This window comes from Semicossyphus pulcher, unplaced genomic scaffold (assembly GCF_022749685.1).
Source record: "Semicossyphus pulcher isolate SPU_LCO1_2020_fin unplaced genomic scaffold, fSemPul1.0.p SCAF_11, whole genome shotgun sequence".
NCBI classification, from domain to species: Eukaryota; Metazoa; Chordata; class Actinopteri; order Labriformes; family Labridae; genus Semicossyphus; species Semicossyphus pulcher.
Window position 1 is genome coordinate 2000483 of NW_027211615.1, and position 17968 is coordinate 2018450.

General features: G+C 44.8%; 3 protein-coding genes across 3 annotated transcripts; 2 read left to right on the forward strand and 1 right to left on the reverse strand.

Moving 5' to 3' along the window:
• Positions 1-711: 711 nt before the first annotated feature.
• LOC138611358 (gap junction Cx32.2 protein-like) lies at positions 712-3232 on the reverse strand. The gene is made up of 2 exons (XM_069684422.1): positions 3205-3232; positions 712-2673 (listed from the first exon to the last, which is right to left on the reverse strand). Exon 2 carries the CDS (start codon positions 2662-2664, stop codon positions 1900-1902), a length of 765 nt encoding a protein of 254 aa, XP_069540523.1. The 5' UTR covers positions 2665-2673; positions 3205-3232; the 3' UTR covers positions 712-1899.
• Positions 3233-6234: 3002 nt separating this feature from the next.
• Positions 6235-8202, forward strand: LOC138611349 (gap junction Cx32.2 protein-like). Its single transcript, XM_069684410.1, has 2 exons — positions 6235-6326; positions 6901-8202. Exon 2 carries the CDS (start codon positions 6903-6905, stop codon positions 7758-7760), a length of 858 nt encoding a protein of 285 aa, XP_069540511.1. The 5' UTR covers positions 6235-6326; positions 6901-6902; the 3' UTR covers positions 7761-8202.
• A 2780-nt stretch (positions 8203-10982) lies between these two features.
• Positions 10983-17668, forward strand: gja1b (gap junction protein alpha 1b). Its single transcript, XM_069684261.1, has 2 exons — positions 10983-11104; positions 14013-17668. The coding sequence occupies exon 2, from the start codon at positions 14029-14031 to the stop codon at positions 15193-15195; it is 1167 nt and encodes a 388-aa protein (XP_069540362.1). The 5' UTR covers positions 10983-11104; positions 14013-14028; the 3' UTR covers positions 15196-17668.
• The last annotated feature ends 300 nt before the right edge of the window (positions 17669-17968 follow it).

Genomic DNA, 17968 nt, shown 5'->3' on the forward strand with positions numbered 1-17968 from the left:
CATAATTGGAGGACTGGCTGTCAGTCAAACTCCTCGCTATGGCAACACGCTACATCAAAGCCCCCAAAGAGAAGCCTCATCAGTCGTACTCGTTACTCCTCAACACGCTCTCAGAGCGGACCATCATCATGGCTGCGTCTGTGCCAAGATAATACAGATACAATTCACTGTCATACTTTTTGAACAGGTTATATAAACTGGCCAATAATATCATTATTAGACGAGCTGCTAACACCTCGTCTGTTCTCTTTATAAAGACCGGATACTACAGGTAAGAGTGCTGGATCTTGGGTGGAAAAAAGTGACTTGACTCTAACTTGGTGACAACACTGCCATGTCTATTAGCATGATGTGATCTGTCAGGTGGAGGGATTATCATAAAGCGTCTGCAGATTCAGAGAGATGAGGGTGAATATTCCCTGTAGAACATCACAGCTGGTTGGCTCTCTTCAGAGCTCTGCTGTTGGTGTAAAGGTCACTTGGGAGCCACCTGGTTTCAACATGATGTGGGAGGATGTCTGATGCAGTTCAGCATCTTTCTAACCCCGTGTGCTCTTACAGAAGGAACTGACTGCTGACACGTTTCCACTGAATCATGCAGAAGAAGAACGCGTAATAAAACTGATGAGTCTTAAAATATAAAAGGCAAGAGAGGAATGCTGCAAAAAATGATATTTAATACATAAATGAAAGTACTTTTATAAGCCCGGTATGTTTTTAACATGTAAAACCTTTGACCTCGTCCTTATTGCTTATTTATCTGTCATTTATTATCTTTGCAGATTTTTATTTATTTCACGCCTGTTCAGCCGGACACATGCACTGATTTATTTCAAACATACATGATCCACTCTTTACACTGCTTTGTTCAATCATTTCTGTTGTAGTTGAACAGCTTCAATGGTAAAGTCTGAGGTCTGCTGCACGTTCAGCAGCTCCTCGTCCAGCTGAGCACAGTTTGATTTAAAGGGTTAAAAACAACAAACAAACAAACAAACATTTACCCTGCAGACGGGATGCATTCAGAGCCCACAGGAAAAGTTTAATGTATAAAGTAACACTGGATGTGACTGATCTCTTCGTTCATGTTTAAGTGTTCAGACCAATGTGAAGCCAATACCAGGCAATACACAACAACATCAACACAACATGTCAGATGATCAAAATGTCTATTTTCAGAAGAAGAAAGGTGTATGACACTGTGTCCTGAAAGCCGATCAGCACTGATTCTCCTGACGTTGCATCAGAAATGTTCAAACCAAACTCCATTCAAAAAACTCTCATTTTAAGGTAGTTTTCTTGCCGTCTTGCAGATAGGCCTGACAAAGCATGAACTCAAACCTGCATCCTGATGTAGTTATTTCAGCATCCTTTCAGCCTGTTAATTGTCATTAAATCTCAGTAACATCTGTTTACTTTGGCTTCATAGCGCTGTAGTGAGACAGATCTCAGCCCACGTGTGACTTGCTAGATACAGTGAAACTGCCACTCAGCGGAGACAGATGGACAGGCGCTCCACAGCTGAAACAGAACGCCGCTAGCTGGTGTCCATCAGAGAAATCCTGGTACTGATCCGAGCTAACAGCTCATCACACTGGGCACTGGTCAGCCTCAAGGAGCTGGAAGCAGCAGGAGAGTTCATCCAGACACAGTTCAGGAGGAGGAGGGGACATTAACCCTGCTGTGTGAGACTACAGGGACACAGATATGATGGGGTTTGGGTTTTTGATTTTGGAGGGGGAATATTAGTGGGTTTTGTTTAACCAGTGATTATAAACACAAATGTTGCCGCAGTAAAACATGCTGAAGTAATGCGGGGCAGGAAAGCACTTCACTCTTGGACTGAACACAGTTTAAAACCTGTCAAAGAGGAAGGAGACCCTCTGTCTGATCGTGTCTTTAACAGAGTGTGACTTTCTCTCTGGAGCTGTGTTTGGGTTTGTTGACACAGTACATCTCCGGGGGAAGCGAGCTCCTGCGCCTCTTGTCGCTCAGCTTTGAGATCATCAGGTGGAACATCTCCACGATGTTGAGGATCACAGAGAGAATGGCCATGGCCATCATGAAGACGATAAAGATGGTTTTCTCTGTGGGGCGGCTTATGAAGCAGTCTACTGTGGAGGGACAGGGGTAGTCTGAAAATGAAATCTTGGTGGGCATGAAGATGAAGCCGTAGAGGTAGAACTGGCCCACGAGGAAGGCCACCTCCAGCAGGACCTTGAACAGCAGCTGCATCATGTAGCTGACCAGCAGGACGCCTTTCAGCTCCACTTTGCCGCGTTCATCCGAATACTTTGGAGCCTTCATCACCCCGTTCTTACCCAGCTTCTGCTGCGTGCGTCTCCTCAGCTTGTCCTCTTTGCGGATCACCAGCAGCACGTGGCCCAGGTAGATGAGCGTGGGCGTGGAGACGATGAGGATCTGGAGGACCCAGAAGCGCGTGTGGGACAGGGGGAAGGAGCGGTCGTAGCAGGCGTTCCTGCAGCCAGGGCTCTTGGTGTTACAGTCCATGTTCCCCTGCTCGTCCCCCCAGATCGTGTCCACACCGGCGGCCAGGATGAAGATCCTGAAGAGGAACAGGACACTCATCCACACCTTCCCCACCACCGTGGAGTGAGACTGCACCTTATCCAGCAGATTAGACAGGAAGGACCACTCCCCCATGATGACGGCCTGAGAGAGGGAGGCAGAAAGAAGTGATGGATGCACAGATGAGTTATCACACACAGGACGGCTCAGAGACACGGAGGGAGGCCGCAGAAGAAGAGTTTAAACTGCAGCAGCAACACAAAGAGCAGAGTGTTACCATCTCTTCATGTAGGAACAGGTCACTTTATCAACAAACTGTCTGAATATAAAGAAGTGAATGTCAAACATCTGAACAGTTTGAATTGAAGGATGAAAGTTTAACATTAGGGAATCAAACTTTCAACCAGACGAAGGTTTACCTCTTTGAGAAGGTTAGAACTGAATGAATGATAGACGCTGAGCTCACTCACACAGCAGAGATGAGGATCAACTCTACTCGTTTTCAGTGTGGATGTTTACACAGATCTGTGTGTAATCATTGTCCAACATTTAATGTTTAATTCATCTGTTCGTCTTGTTTAATGCTGAATGACACTTTTCTGTCCTGTCCTGTCCTGTGAAATAAAATAAAAAGTCTTTATTAGAAGTGATCGGTAATAAACGGGTGATTCCTACCTGCTTAACGAGCCGTCTTCAGTCTGTGCTGCCGCTCCTCTCACTTCCCTCTTATAATCATGCTGACGCTGCACATCATCAGACCCCCCGCCCCAACATGACTGTCTGTCACCAGCGCTGATGAAATCTACTCATGGTGACTCTCAGAGATCCTCCCTGACAGTGAGCTGAGCAGCTGTTCCTGCTGACAGAGGACTCAGGGTCAGGAACAGGTGAGCAGCTCAGCAGGTAAAGGTTCATGTTCCATTCAAACAACCACAGTGTTACTTTAACCAGCAGCAGCTCTAATGACTGAAATCTACATTGTCACAGTCACAATGAGGATTCATATCAGCACTTTATAGTCACTCCACATGTCTACACTGACACTATGGATCTCTAATAAATAATGATTACAGTAAACATTCATGTCATCATGTCTGCACAGTAAGAGTTCACACATTCTTCATCTAGAATATCTGCAGTACAATTTACTGTTAACACAATACAAGGGACAGTATTAACATCAAGCTGTAGTCTGACGACCATACAGCCTCTGGAGACAACAGGGAACGTGTCGGGCGTGCAGCCAGTCTTTAACGACTTTAAACGACTTCCATCCAAGACGTCCTTCTCCCTGTGCTGCTTTGTTTACAGTCCAGTGAGCAGTCTGAGAAGCGACCGTGTGTTCAGATCAAAGTGAAGGTAAATTCTCCCCCCCAGATATGTCTGCTAAATAATCGCTGTCATGTCTTGGTTCGTCCCATCCCCCGGAGGAGCGCCCGTTCATCTTTCTGTACTGAGTCTCAGTCTCACTGTAAACAGTAAGTTACACAGAGGCTGCACTCTGGCTTACTTCAGCGGGACGAAGCCCAAACAGAAACAGATTTTCCTGTGATCGACTTTAATTAACGGCTCTTCAGTTTGCTGAAATAACAACATCATGATGCAGATTAGGAACAAGTCAACATGAAGCTTTGTCAGGTCTGTCCTCAAGAGGAGAAGAAAACTACTTTAACACGTTTGTTGAAGGGAGGGCGGAGCCATTATTTCTGATGCATTCAGGGAAGTCTGGAAATCTAAGCGCTGATCAGCTTTTGTGACACAGCGTCAGGTTAATTTGTCTCAAGGAAACACTGACTTCTATAGTTACACTTCAGACATCTGCAGCTCAATTTGGACCAGTGAAAAATAACCTGAATGTGATGTTGTGTAAACTCATTTACTACCAGTCAGCTCTCTGATCAAATGTGAAGAGGGAGTAGAAATACGTGCATCACCTGTGGATCATGGATTATGTTGTTATATGTGGTTTAAACTGAGCAGGACATGTTACACTGTTAGGCACGGTGTCGAACATGTTGTGTTACCAACATTTATTGTTAGTGAAGATGTTAAAGTTCACTATCAGTCATGTTCCAGCATCGACACAGTGAGATGCAGCATTGACTTAATGTTATTATGTTCATGAGTTGGAACACATAGGTCAGAGGTCACCATAGACACAGACTCTCTAACATAACATGGAGCATTATTTCAACCTGTCCTCCTGTCAGTGACCCGGGAACGTACATCGTGATTAGTCAATGATTCATGAAACAAGACGTCTGGCATCAAACCGAAAAGTGGAAACGAAACACGACATCATGACTATTAAAGTATCACAATGATCTCAGCTCAGAGCTCCTTCTACCACTGGAGCCCAAAACCAGTGAAGGAGGACTGAATGGGACCAAACTAGTTTGAACTACTTTTATTTTTAATTCACATTTTTCTATCAGGAGTTCAACTTCCTCCAGAAACTCCAGAAAGGAGTGTCAAAGCATGCAGTTTCTCTGGTGTCCACTTGAGGCTGTCTCCAGCAGTGAGTCAGTCCCCATAGAGCCCCATGTTAAACTTTATAGCAGAAATAAACATGTTTACAGCCTGGTACAAAAACAGTTTGGGTCTCTATAGCTCATTTCTCTCTTCATGACAACTGTACGGGGAGAATCTTTATACAACTCACCTGTTTACATTATATTAAGGCTTAAAGTGATGCAGCATTAGGGGTGGGGCCTCTTTGAGTGACAGGTGGGAGCTGCTAGCTGTCTGCTAGCTCAGTCACTGAACGTAACCTCTGGGCTGTGTTTGTGCTGTTGGAGCCTTTTGGAGATTTGTTCGTGTAAATTTCAGACAGATAATCTGTGTGTGCGCTTTATTGGACTAACAGACCGTCCAACACGTCTGACACACTGTTTTTACACTCATTACCTTATTTAGATCTTAGCACTGATTAGCAGCTATCTGCGTCTGTCACCGGGGGGGAGGGGTCGAAGCGATGAGAGCGACATGGACCAGGTCAGTCTGCTGCTCGACAGTCTCTCTGAGCTTCTTCAGTCTGATAAATAAACTCTGGTCAGCTTCCATCTCAAAGATACTCTCACTCTGTGGATACACGATGGTTAAGTAGCTCATTAGCAGCTAACAAATTAGCTGCAGACTGTTTAGTTTTGAAAAGGTAGCGTTTGCTATCTCCTCCCTGCTCCCCAGCGCCGCCCTATTGTCCAAATATGGTCACTTCCTGCTCCAGAATTCGTGATATTATAAAATCATTGATTGACATTATGGCTGTGTATTTCTGAAAAAGAAGCAGCTAATGTCTTAATTTAAAGGATCGTCTCCTACATTACTGATGACAGTCACCTCTGACGTGCTCACACAGACACGTCTTCATCACACTCTGATCAGACACCAGGACACCTGCTTTCAGACAACGACACTGTGCTGTATGCTGCAACTTCATATCGTCCCTTTCACACTCATACACACATGAACAGGGTGTGTCTGTGAACACACACACACACACACGTCCGTCAAAGTGGGAGGTGAGCTGAGTGAGATTGATTGGAAAATGAGGTGGAGCTTCTTTACAGGAACTGAGTGTGAAGAAACATTTCATCAGTCATCACGAGTGAAAGGAGAAGCTGTGTGTGTGTGTGTGTGTGTGTGTGTGTGTGTGTGTGTGTGTGTGTGTGTGTGTGTGTGTGCGTGTGTGTGTGTGAGTGTGACTCAGTCTCAGACCATATTTAAGTCTCGTCCTGGTCTGAGGATCAGGTCTCGATCTGCTGTGATGATCTAAAGCACAGTGTGAACCCTGACAGGTGAGTGCTTTGTTCTGTTTATTACCTTGTGTTTGAGTCACATGACGTGTGTTACTGTTTCTTTAAGACACATCAGTCAAATTAAAAGTCACCAGCTCAGCACAGTTTAGATTTAACCAGCAGTGTGTGCTATTTCTGGAAATGTACTTTACATTATTAAACTGATATCAATCTTATTAAGGCCACCAGACTCCATTCACATTTTACCAAATGAACAGGGAGTTGTTGGTCTGCCTCGATTAGCTACTTTGCTCCTTTTATTGTGCTTCACCATTATTGTTCTTGATCTGAAGTAACCATTTAAAACACAACAGTCGCACAATGACACACACAGACTAACCCATCGAGGCAGCAGCAGAGCAGCAGCTCCTGTGTTCTGTGAGGTAAAATCTCTGTTTTTAACAATGGAGTCTGGTGTGTTTGCAGAGAGCGATGTAACGTCTGTTTGTGGTTAAAACAATCCTCAGCCTAAAGATAAAGAGTGTTTAACACAGACAGACATGAAGAAGGTTGCTATGATAGATAACAGAAGTGCTATCTTTCTGTGTGTGTGTGTGTGTTTGTCCCTTTGCAGCCATGGGGGACTGGTCCTACCTCTCAGCCCTGCTCGACAAGGTGCAGTCTCACTCCACAGTGGTGGGGAAGATCTGGATGAGCGTCCTCTTCCTCTTCAGGATCTTCGTCCTGGGGGCGGCTGCAGACAAAGTGTGGGGGGACGAGGTGTCAGAGTTCTACTGCGACAGCCAGGAACCCGGCTGCAAGCATGCCTGCTACAACTGGATGTTTCCCATCTCTTACGTCCACTACTGGGTGCTGCAGATCACCTTCGTGTCCACCCCCACGCTGGTGTACCTGGGCCACGCCGTGCACCTCATCCACAGAGAGAAGAGGATGATGGAGCAGCTGGAGAGCTCAGGTGGAGAAGTGCTGAAGAGGCCCAGGTACACAGATGACAGGGGGAAGGTGAAGATCAGAGGCGTCCTCTTCTGCACCTACATGACCCAGCTGCTCTTCAAGGTGCTGCTGGAGGTGGGCTTCACCGTGGCCCAGTTCTACATCTTCGGCCCCGTGTTCATGGTCTCCTTCTTCCACTGCACCCAGTCTCCACCCTGTGCACGCTTCAGCGGGGCTCAGTGCTACATCTCTCGCCCCACAGAGAAGACGGTGTTCATCCTCTTCATGCTTGTGGTGTCGGGGGTGTCGGTGCTGCTGAACATAGTGGAGATGATCTACCTGCTGTGTAACCGCGGCAGAGAGCGCAGGAAGCAGCTTCGGGCTCAGCAGCTTCAGGCTCAGCATAACTCGTCTAACCCGGCGTGGATGGGCGGGGCCAGCAGGTACGGAGGCTTCCCCCTGTTACCTGTGCCTGCTGCAGGTGGGGCAGGAAGTGAGGAGCAGCACAGGGACTCAGACTGGAAGGAGAAGGAGACTTGATGGAGCCGTCCTCGGACAAATTTACACTTTATATGATCAAAGCAGTTTAAATATAAAGATATAAATCAGTTCTGTTTGTCTTTAAAGCTCACAAAGAAAAGATGGACCCCCTTCAGGAAGTGAAACAGCAGAGAGGAGCGTCCTGCTCTCTGCACACTCGGGGGGAGGGAGTGCAGAGTGAGTCATGAAGGTTTAAATGATTTTACCAGGAAATAAAAAACTCAATTTGTCATTAAGAATAATTCAAACCTGTTTTTGTCATGGACACGACAATAAATATGAGACAAACATGTTTTTTAAAGAGAATGACTGCTCAGATGATTTAATAAATGTATTGTATGTTAACGTGTTATAGGTTTAGAACACTGCAGCTGTGACACAACCTGCTGGAGCATCACTGTATACATATGAACAACTTTTATTGTATATTAAACGTCCTCATTTTACGTCCATCCGACATGTCTGTGACTTTTTATTTTAAACAGCAGAGGAAGAGAGGAACATTTAGCCACACGTGTTAACATGCTGAGCAGGCAGTAATGTTTCTGTGTGGAGCCATGACCTCATCATGAGAGGACAGCCCGTCCTCACAGACAGGACGGGCTCTCTGATTGGCTGTGTCTCATGCTAATCTCAGAACACACGTGTTGGATCTTGGAGAATGTACAGCAAAGCAGGAGGAAGGTGAGATGTTGAGCTGGAGGAGCCTCTGGAGGAGCCTCCATCAGGAGCAGGTGGAGAAGATCAGACACAGTAACAGCGTCACTTTAAACCTGCAGTTCTGCTGTCTCTTTGATATTTTACACTGACCATCTTCTGTGATAAATGAAGCCATCTGCATTTCTAATATAAAAACTCTATCCATTTTGCTTTATTCTGAAACGTTATCAAAATACAACAGGAAGTAACTGAAATTCACATTACATCCCAGTGTGTGTGTGTGTGTGTGTGTGTGCGCGCGCGCGTGTGTGAAGCCAGTACCTTATGTTCTCAACCCCCTCGTTAAACCAATGACCCTCAAACATGGACAGCCTGTACCGCTCACATACACACACCTGCACTGCATCATCTCCACCAGCAGGTTGTGCTGTGTGCTGAGGGAGCGCAGAGGAGAGCACTGAAGAGGAGGCGACCATCAACAGGTCTGACTGCAGGAGCAGATCATGTTTGTATTATTATCATTTTTATTATTATTATGATTATTATTATTGTTATTGTTATTGCCTACTTTTTTAAAAATCTTTTTCTTTTCTTTTTCTTTTCTTTTTTATTATAGTTCTGTAACAATTGTTTTGCACCAAAACACCAAAACAAATTTGTTGTCTATGTGAACCGACTTGACAGACTGACAGGACAATAAAAGCGACATTAAGAGCTACTTGTTCATAAAGCATTACAGCACATGGTGGATATGATGTTAATACACTTCAGAGGTAAATATTGATTAGTTGATGAAATATGAAGCACAGTTACAGATTCAAGTAGCAGACAGGAAACAGTAACTTTAATGCTACAATAATCCTTACAGAGTATTATGATACTCACTGTTCACACTCAAAGAACAACTGATGCATCTCTACTTTACTGTACATACATATGAACAGTGTATGATTTCTACACATAATGACCACCTGTGTGACGCACACCTGCCTGAACAGGTGAGTGTAAGGGAGACTGGGGACAGATGTTCCAGTTTGAACCAGACCAACTTTATTTATGTGTTAACCTGACATTTGTCTGATAATCAAACACCATGTAAACATGGTTCTATATGACACACTTGGGACGGCTGTCACGTATTAAATTATATTTCACTTATTAACGTTTGCCTCCCAGTGGTTATTCTAAAAATAGCATTCATTAATATTTGGATTTATTTATGTGAGAATGTTTTAAAGTTGTGTATTTTTCTGCATATGATAAAGACCTGTCAAAAGTCATTGTGCAGGTTGTGACAGGTGCTGCACACTCTGACGCTCAGTCAGTCAGAAGTGAAGAAACATCAGGATCCAAACTGAGGCACTGTTTTAATTATCCAAAGAGGGTGTGTCTGCTCTGACACAAATACAGCTAATTAAAATAAAACTTTCATGCTTCCCTCTATAAAAACAGCAGCAGATGTTAGAGTGTCTTTTGTGGAAGGTCTAACTGAGCATGTGCAGAATGACATCGTTCCTGTATGTTCCTGATTGGAGAAATAAGACTTGTTGCAACTGTCCCCTCTCTCCCCTACTGCACCTAAATCAAAGGGTGACTCTTATTGTGAAAGTCATTAAACACTTTGAATCTAAAGGGTGACTCTTATTGTGAAAGTCTTTAAACACTTTGAATCTAAAGGGTGACTCTTATTGTGAAAGTCTTTAAACACTTTGAATCTAAAGGGTGACTCTTATTGTGAAAGTCTTTAAACACTTTAACTCTAAAGGGTGACTCTTATTGTGAAAGTCTTTAAACACTTTAAATCAAAGGGTGACTCTTATTGTGAAAGTCTTTAAACACTTAAAAGGGTGACTCTTATTGTGAAAGTCTTTAAACACTTTAAAGAGTGACTCTTATTGTGAAACTCTTTAAACACCTTAAATCTAAAGGGTAACTCTTATTGTGAAAGTCTTTAAACACTTTAAAGAGTGACTCTTATTGTGAAACTCTTTAAACACCTTAAATCTAAAGGGTAACTCTTATTGTGAAACTCTTTAAACACTTTAAAGAGTGACTCTTATTGTGAAAGTCTTTAAACACTTTAAAGAGTGACTCTTATTGTGAAAGTCTTTAAACATTTTAACTCTAAAGGGTGACTCTTATTGTGAAAGTCTTTAAACACTTTAAATCTAAAGGGTGACTCTTATTGTGAAAGTCTTTAAACACTTTAACTCTAAAGGGTGACTCTTATTGTGAAAGTCTTTAAACACTTTAAATCTAAAGGGTGACTCTTATTGTGAAAGTCTTTAATCACTTTGAGTTTCAAAGTAAAAGAAGTTCTGACTTCACATCAGAAAAGTTTGTATAAAATAAAGTTTGAGATGATGAAAACAGTAAAGTGAGACTGTTGTCGGACAGACAGGGAGACAGACAGATAGGGAGACAGACAGACAGACAGACCGACAGACAGACGGACAGGGGCTCTGGTCGGTGATGACGTAGAGGTCAGGTGACCGCTGCCTCTGACGGGACTCTTATAAGGAGCTTTGACAAGTTGAGCGCAGTTTCACTCCTGGACCCAAACTTGGATTTCACCCTCAACAGAGAGAGTTCGTGCAGAGAGCCGGAGACAGTCCCTGTGGACCCTCTTCCTTCTTCTCCTCCTCCTCCTCCTTCTCCTTCTCCTCTTCTCTTTAACTTTCCAGGTGAGTTCAACTTTGTCCTCTTGTCTTTACACGTTTTGGAAGAAGTGCAGAAACTTTTCCGCGCTCTCAGCTCCGCTCGGATCCGTCCGCAGAGCTCCAGTGCGCTCCGGGCTGCGCGCGCACGGATTCACAAGCTTCCTGCTGTCTTTGAAAAAGTTTGTGTGATGTTTTTTTCTTTAAAGGAACGAGCAGAGAGACACCTGGAGGGAGACACACGTGAGGAGACACAGTGTGAAAGAATCTTTGTGTTATTTATTGGAAGTGTTTAAAGGAGTGAGGCGCGTTCAGCTATTAGTGCGTGAGACTTCCAAACGTCCTGCTGTGCGGGACCTCTGACCTGAGCTTTTACATTATAACCTTTTTGTCCTATTATAACATACTGCGGAAACACTCAGACCGTCGGACAGCAGCGGCCCCTCCGGTCCTGTGTCTGGGCAGGACGTGGGGCTGCAGCAGGCTTTGTGCTGGCTCCATTGTTCTGCCATGTCTTGGTCATGTCCAGCAGATAAACTCAGTCATGTAGAAAGTGGCGGGATGTTTTCTGTCTGATGAGCGCAGAGGAAAGCGTCTTTACTCTCCTCTCATGTGTGAGTCTGACCCTGGGGAGGAGGTCATCTCTGCTTTATTCTGTGTTTCACACCGAGTCTGCTTTAATGTGAGATAAGTGAGGGCATGTGTGGAGCTTCCTCTCCTCCACGCTGACCTCCTTCTGAAGGCCTCCCTCCTGTAACCGCTGCTCTCAGTGTTCATGTCAGAAACAGGCTCAACCCGGCAGCACACTCACAGGACGGCCGAGTGAAACCAGGATTCAATCTGCAGTTTATTCATATTTTATAGATAAAATCCACGGTGCTGTTGTTATGTAGCTCTGTGATCAGAGAACCAGAGGTGCTCTGTGAAACACCTTTAACCCTCTGCTTCAGGCCTCAGAGCGCGTGCTGGTGCTCTCACTGTGAGCTCCTTCACAGAGTCTGTTCGCCTGAAGCCTACAGGCTGTCAGTCAATGAACCAGAGCATCTGTTTGTGTCATCAGCAGTGAACTACAACAATCTGACTTTATCTTTAAACATCCCAAACTCTTCTGATTGTATAAACATACAAACATATTTCTGAGTTTTTCTGAGCGCAGTGTGAAGGTGTTTAACAGTTTCATCTGCAGTAGAAAAAACGTTTTTTGCTTATTATGATGTCATTTCCTGGAAATCTTTAAATCTATGTAAGTTATGTTCCGGCTGTTATGATTATTTAAGATCATTGCAACTGGATTATTCAAACAGCACGATAACAGCTGCTGCCAAGTTTTCACCACTTGTGATGACATATAGGGCGTGTTGAAGCCTGAGCGCTCTGAGCTTCAAATAAAAGGTTTTAGCTGCTTTAGTTTAGTTCCAGGACGACATGACAAGGTGTGTTGGTTCGTTTTCTGTCCTTCTAAAATTTTGAGACGCTTGAATCCAAACCAAGTCCACAGCAGGAGTCAGGATAAACTTTGACCAAAGGGGGCGCTAGTTTTCAGAGCGCGAGAACGAGACCATGAGTCTGTTCAAAGAGCCGCTGAACTCAACAGGAACTCAGCTTATTGTCTCTGTCCGAGGAAATGTTCTGCAGGAAAGAAGCTGCTCTCAGTCCTGCTTCCTGCTGCTTACACACACACACACACACACACACACACACACACACACACACACACACACACACACACACACACATACACTGATGCACTCGAGCTCTCGGCCCGCTGATGCTCCAGCTCTGTGCTCCTCATTAACCCCCCGTCCTTTGTGTAGCTGAGGCTCACACTGTTTTACAGTAAGAACTGGAGCAGAAGGTTCAAACTGTTAAACACTTATTAACTCTGAACGAGTCTTAGTCTGAGGAACAGGAGGAGGTTGAAGACACAGCAGCCTTTAATGTGACTGTAACTTGGTTTTTAGGGACGTCTGCGTCTCGTCTCCTGCGTGACACAGAGGGACGTCCGCGTTCATTCTTTCTGCAGCTGAAAGCTCAGAGTTCAGTCTTTCATGTCATGATGGTTGTTGGTTGATGACGTCATTATTTTACATTATATGCAGTGTAAAATGTGTAAAACGCAGTGGCAGCAGGGGGCAAGTCTGGTCACAGGAGATCGTTTGCATAATCCTGTTCAAACCGATTAACGATACAAACAGAATGTGAAGTCTTTAAAGATAAAGACGTGTCACCACACTGACATCCAAAACACATTCACACGCTGCTCATAAAAAACAGAAAATATTAAACAGTTAAAAATGTTCAAATAACTTCTGGAACATTCAGAACTATTTTCTTGTTTCCTATGTTTCCACAGTCAGAAATGTTTTGGATCCTTATTTTCTGTTTATTTAGCAACATTTCAGACTTTTGTGTTTTTTCTCCATTTGAGGAACAACTGAATCCATCATGGTTGTTTGTTCACTCATGTAGCCTTGGAGCTAACGTTGTACAGACTCTAAAGACGTGAAGACAAATGACAATGAGCAGAAATACCAACGTACACTGTGACGGACCTTCAGAGCTCCGAGGCTTCATCTTTTATTCCCGTGTTTGAACTTTGAACAGGAATTTTTAAAGTTGCTGAAGTAAAACACTTTTTACCTGATGAAAACTTAAAGCTTGTTCATCCTTAAAGAGTCACTTCCTGTCCGGGGTTTGAGGGGATGTGTTGCATAAACTGACCCACGTGTGTTTTCTGTCTCTCTAATTGGATTAACTTTAGTTTTACGTCATGAAATTAACGGTTTGGTCTCCTTTAAAAACGAGACTGTTTAATCACACGATGCTGCCAAAGAGCCGCCATGATCAGGTTGTCAGTCCTCCATGGAGCCTAACGTGTGTGTTACACTCTGTGTACGTCATGACCTCTATAACAAGCTGTCTTCTCTCTCACCAGCTAACTCTCCCTGAGGATGGGCGACTGGAGTGCTCTGGGTCGTCTACTGGACAAGGTCCAGGCGTACTCCACAGCGGGGGGGAAGGTGTGGCTATCGGTGCTCTTCATCTTCAGGATCCTGGTCCTGGGCACGGCGGTGGAGTCGGCGTGGGGGGACGAGCAGTCGGCCTTCAAATGTAACACCCAGCAGCCTGGCTGTGAGAATGTCTGCTACGACAAGTCCTTCCCCATCTCACACGTCCGCTTCTGGGTGCTGCAGATCATCTTCGTGTCGACGCCCACACTCCTCTATCTGGCCCACGTGTTCTACCTGAACAGGAAGGAGCAGAAGTTCAACAGGAAGCAGGAGCTGCTTAAAGCCGTGCAGAACGACGGAGGCGACGTCGACATCCCGCTGAAGAAGATCGAGATGAAAAAGTTGAAGTACGGCATCGAGGAGCACGGCAAGGTGAAGATGAAGGGCGCGCTGCTCAGGACCTACATTTTCAGCATCTTCTTCAAGTCCATGTTCGAGGTGGGCTTCCTGGTCATCCAGTGGTACATTTACGGCTTCAGCCTGGCTGCTGTGTACACCTGCGAGCGGGCCCCCTGCCCCCACAGGGTGGACTGTTTCCTGTCCCGGCCCACCGAGAAGACGGTCTTCATCATCTTCATGCTGGTGGTGTCTCTGGTGTCGCTGCTGCTCAACGTCATCGAGCTCTTCTACGTCTTCTTCAAGAGGATCAAAGACCGCGTGAAGGGCAAACAGGAGCCCACCCTCTACCCCAGCGGGGGCACCTTAAGCCCCACCCCCAAGGATCTGTCCACCGCCAAGTACGCCTACTACAACGGCTGCTCCTCCCCCACCGCCCCGCTCTCTCCCATGTCCCCCCCAGGCTACAAGCTGGCCACAGGGGAGCGGGGGACAGGCTCGTGCCGTAATTATAACAAGCAGGCCAACGAGCAGAACTGGGCCAACTACTCCACGGAGCAGAACCGGCTCGGCCAGAACGGAGGAGGAAGCACGATCTCAAACTCCCACGCGCAGGCCTTCGACTTCCCCGATGACACCCACGAGCACAAGAAACTGTCCACGTCAGCGGGACACGAGCTGCAGCCGCTGGCGCTGATGGACGCCCGGCCCTGCAGTCGAGCCAGCAGCCGCATGAGCAGCCGGGCCAGACCGGACGACCTGGACGTGTGAGTCCACTTCGTCCTCCTCGTCCTCCTCCCACCTCCGCCCGGCTGCAGCCAGAGCATCAGGAAACACTCTTTGAAGGGGCGGGGCTAACCTCGATCACTGTCTTCAGCATAGAGACTCTTAGTCGATCAGAGAGACATTAAAACCTGTTATGTAACACTGTCAAAGGTACAAGTTGCAGATATTTGTTCAATGACTCTTACCGTAACGTTTAGTGGAGCTAACCAGCTTTAAGAGAACACACCAGAGACAGGAAGTAAAGAGGCGTTCAAGAACAAACATCGGGTTTGGTTTTAATTTGAAAAAGGTTTTAATAAAGGAGGTTCAGTTTTCTTCTTGTTCTCGTAGTTTCAACTACTCTCTCTATTGATGACATCATTTCACTCACACTGTCAGAGCAGAGATCTGAAGGTGTGGTGTTACGTTTAAACAGGGTGCCTTCTTACTTTAGTTATTTTAACAGAGCAGATAAATGTGCCTTTTAGCCTGAGTCTTCTTCAAATACATTCCTTTTATTACTGCTGATCCCTGAGCTTTGTGCCTGAACAGCAGACTGTTAAAGAAGGGTCCAGGAGGGCGAGGAACAAATCTCTGGGAGCAGGCTGTAAGGGCTGCAGGTAATCCCTGTGCGTGAATGATCCTGATCACGTCCACTAAAAATTCTTGTTTTTTCACTGACAGGCTCAGATTGTTATTCTAAGTGTCAACCTTTAAAGATTATTTTTTATCAAAGAGTAAATTGTCTTTTTGTAACCACAAAGAGCAGTTACACCGCTCTCTTCAAAGCCACCAGACTCCATTGATAAATACAGTTATTTAAGCTTGCACAGGAGTTGCTGATCTACTGCTGCCTTGATTTTTTACTGAGTTCACATTTGTAAATGTTTGTTCATGTTTGTATGGTTAAGGTGTTTTAAATGATTTGCTCTGATCCAACCTTAAGATTTGTTTAAAACCCAAAAACGAAGCAGCTGTAGACAAGCAATGTCCCCTGAGGTAAAATCACTGTTTTTATCAATGGAGTCTGGTGTGTTTGCAGAGAGCGATGTAATGTCTGTTTGTGGTTAAAAAAACAAAAAGGTCTATCTCTGTAGGGATCCTTTCTGTAATGTTGTCACACACTTAGAATAACAATCTGAGCCTGTCAGTGGAAACAACAAGAACTTTTAGTGGACGACCTTTGACCCATCGAGGATTATGTTGCAGCCATTACAGCCTGTTTCACTGCTGCAGGATGAACACATCTACAGGAGACATTCACACAGTTTTGTACCTAAAATATGCAAAAATAGTCCCCATTTAGTAAAATACCAGACTTCCCCTTTAAAGCAGTGTGTGCACGCAGATGAAGCTGGCGAGAAGACGTCATTAGAACCTGAGGAGGAAACATAAACCCGGGTTGTCTTAAAGCAGAAGATGTTTGGGTTGTTTGGTTCGAGCCACACTTTCAGTTTGTGTAATAAAGCTGCATCATCACCATGTGACCCCAGCTCTCTGTTAACCTCATTGTCGTCTCCTGGTCACATCAGAGACAGGAGAGCGTCGGGCTGAATGAGTAACAGTTGAGTATTTATTGCTCTGCTTGTGTGGGACTCGTACCACTAGGAGAAGAGTTGACTACTGTCCAGCAGAAAACATCCGACACTAAATCCCCACAAACTGTATATTTATTGACAGTTTTCCTACAGTCAGGCAGTGAGGCCTGCTGTTTCCTGATAAACTTTGAATTTATGTGCTGTTGTGTTTCACTTTGTGGTCTTATTGTTGTTTTTGGAGGGGGGGATGTGTGTGTGGGTCCCATAAAGAAAGGCTTTATCACTGTCACTGATCGGACAAGTGCGATCTCTTGTACACCTTGTCGAGGTGAAGACAAACAGTAGAATGATTTCTGTGTTTTCATATTTGAGTGAATGATTTTGTAGGTCGTTTTCAGACTCCATGTAAGCGTTGCTGCTTGAGAAGTAGATATTTAGTACTGTAAATCAAGCTAACTGTGTCACGATGAAAATGTGAGTTTGTAGAAGACTGCGTAGAGATCTGGACTAATATTTAGTCAGTTATATTAATGCCAATGTAGCTCCACAACTACCAAACGTTAGCATAAATCTCAGTCTGGGCTTTTTCTTTACATTGTACCTTTTGAACTGTGCATCCTCCTGTCGGTACTTACTCGGATCTTTCAGCTACGATGGCGTTTGCACTGAGATCTCGGTGATAGAGATGTAATATGATGCACACAGTGAGAGAGTTTTCTGATACACATGTTACTAATTTATTTTATAACACACAATCACGACCGTGCAGACGTTTAGACATCAGACCAGCGGCTCTTCTCTCTGACAGATCAGGAGCAGCAGGCACTCTGCTGATCCTCGGGATCCACTGTTGTACAGTGTAAGTGCATGACAGCAACACAACGACGCATTCTTTGTATCTGTGAAGCTATTTTAACCAATAAATACTTTCTGTCCTAAAACCTCCTCCGGTGCCTCATTTCAGCCTCTTTGATTCAGGTGAAGGCTCAATGTGAAGTTGTGTTCTTAGCATCTGTGCTAACGACAGCTAGCCACATTTTCCTTTTAACTGTTTGTTTTGATGTCAGAGGTCACTGAGATCACATCATAAAAAAGAGGAACTGATGAGAAAAGTTTCCTCTATAGATCTGAACTTTCATCAACCTGATCTGTTCTCGAAATGTGACTTAAGTCTGAAAATGTTCAGTTTGAGTCCCAACATATGGACTTCATTCACGCTTCCAGTTTGTTTCCAGACAACT

Excerpts from the sequence above, each read along its gene's own strand:
- gja1b (XM_069684261.1), top strand. The coding sequence starts at position 14,029 with ATGGGCGACTGGAGTGCTCTGGGTCGTCTACTGGACAAGGTCCAGGCG.
- LOC138611349 (XM_069684410.1), top strand. The coding sequence starts at position 6,903 with ATGGGGGACTGGTCCTACCTCTCAGCCCTGCTCGACAAGGTGCAGTCT.
- LOC138611358 (XM_069684422.1), bottom strand. The coding sequence starts at position 2,664 with ATGGGGGAGTGGTCCTTCCTGTCTAATCTGCTGGATAAGGTGCAGTCT.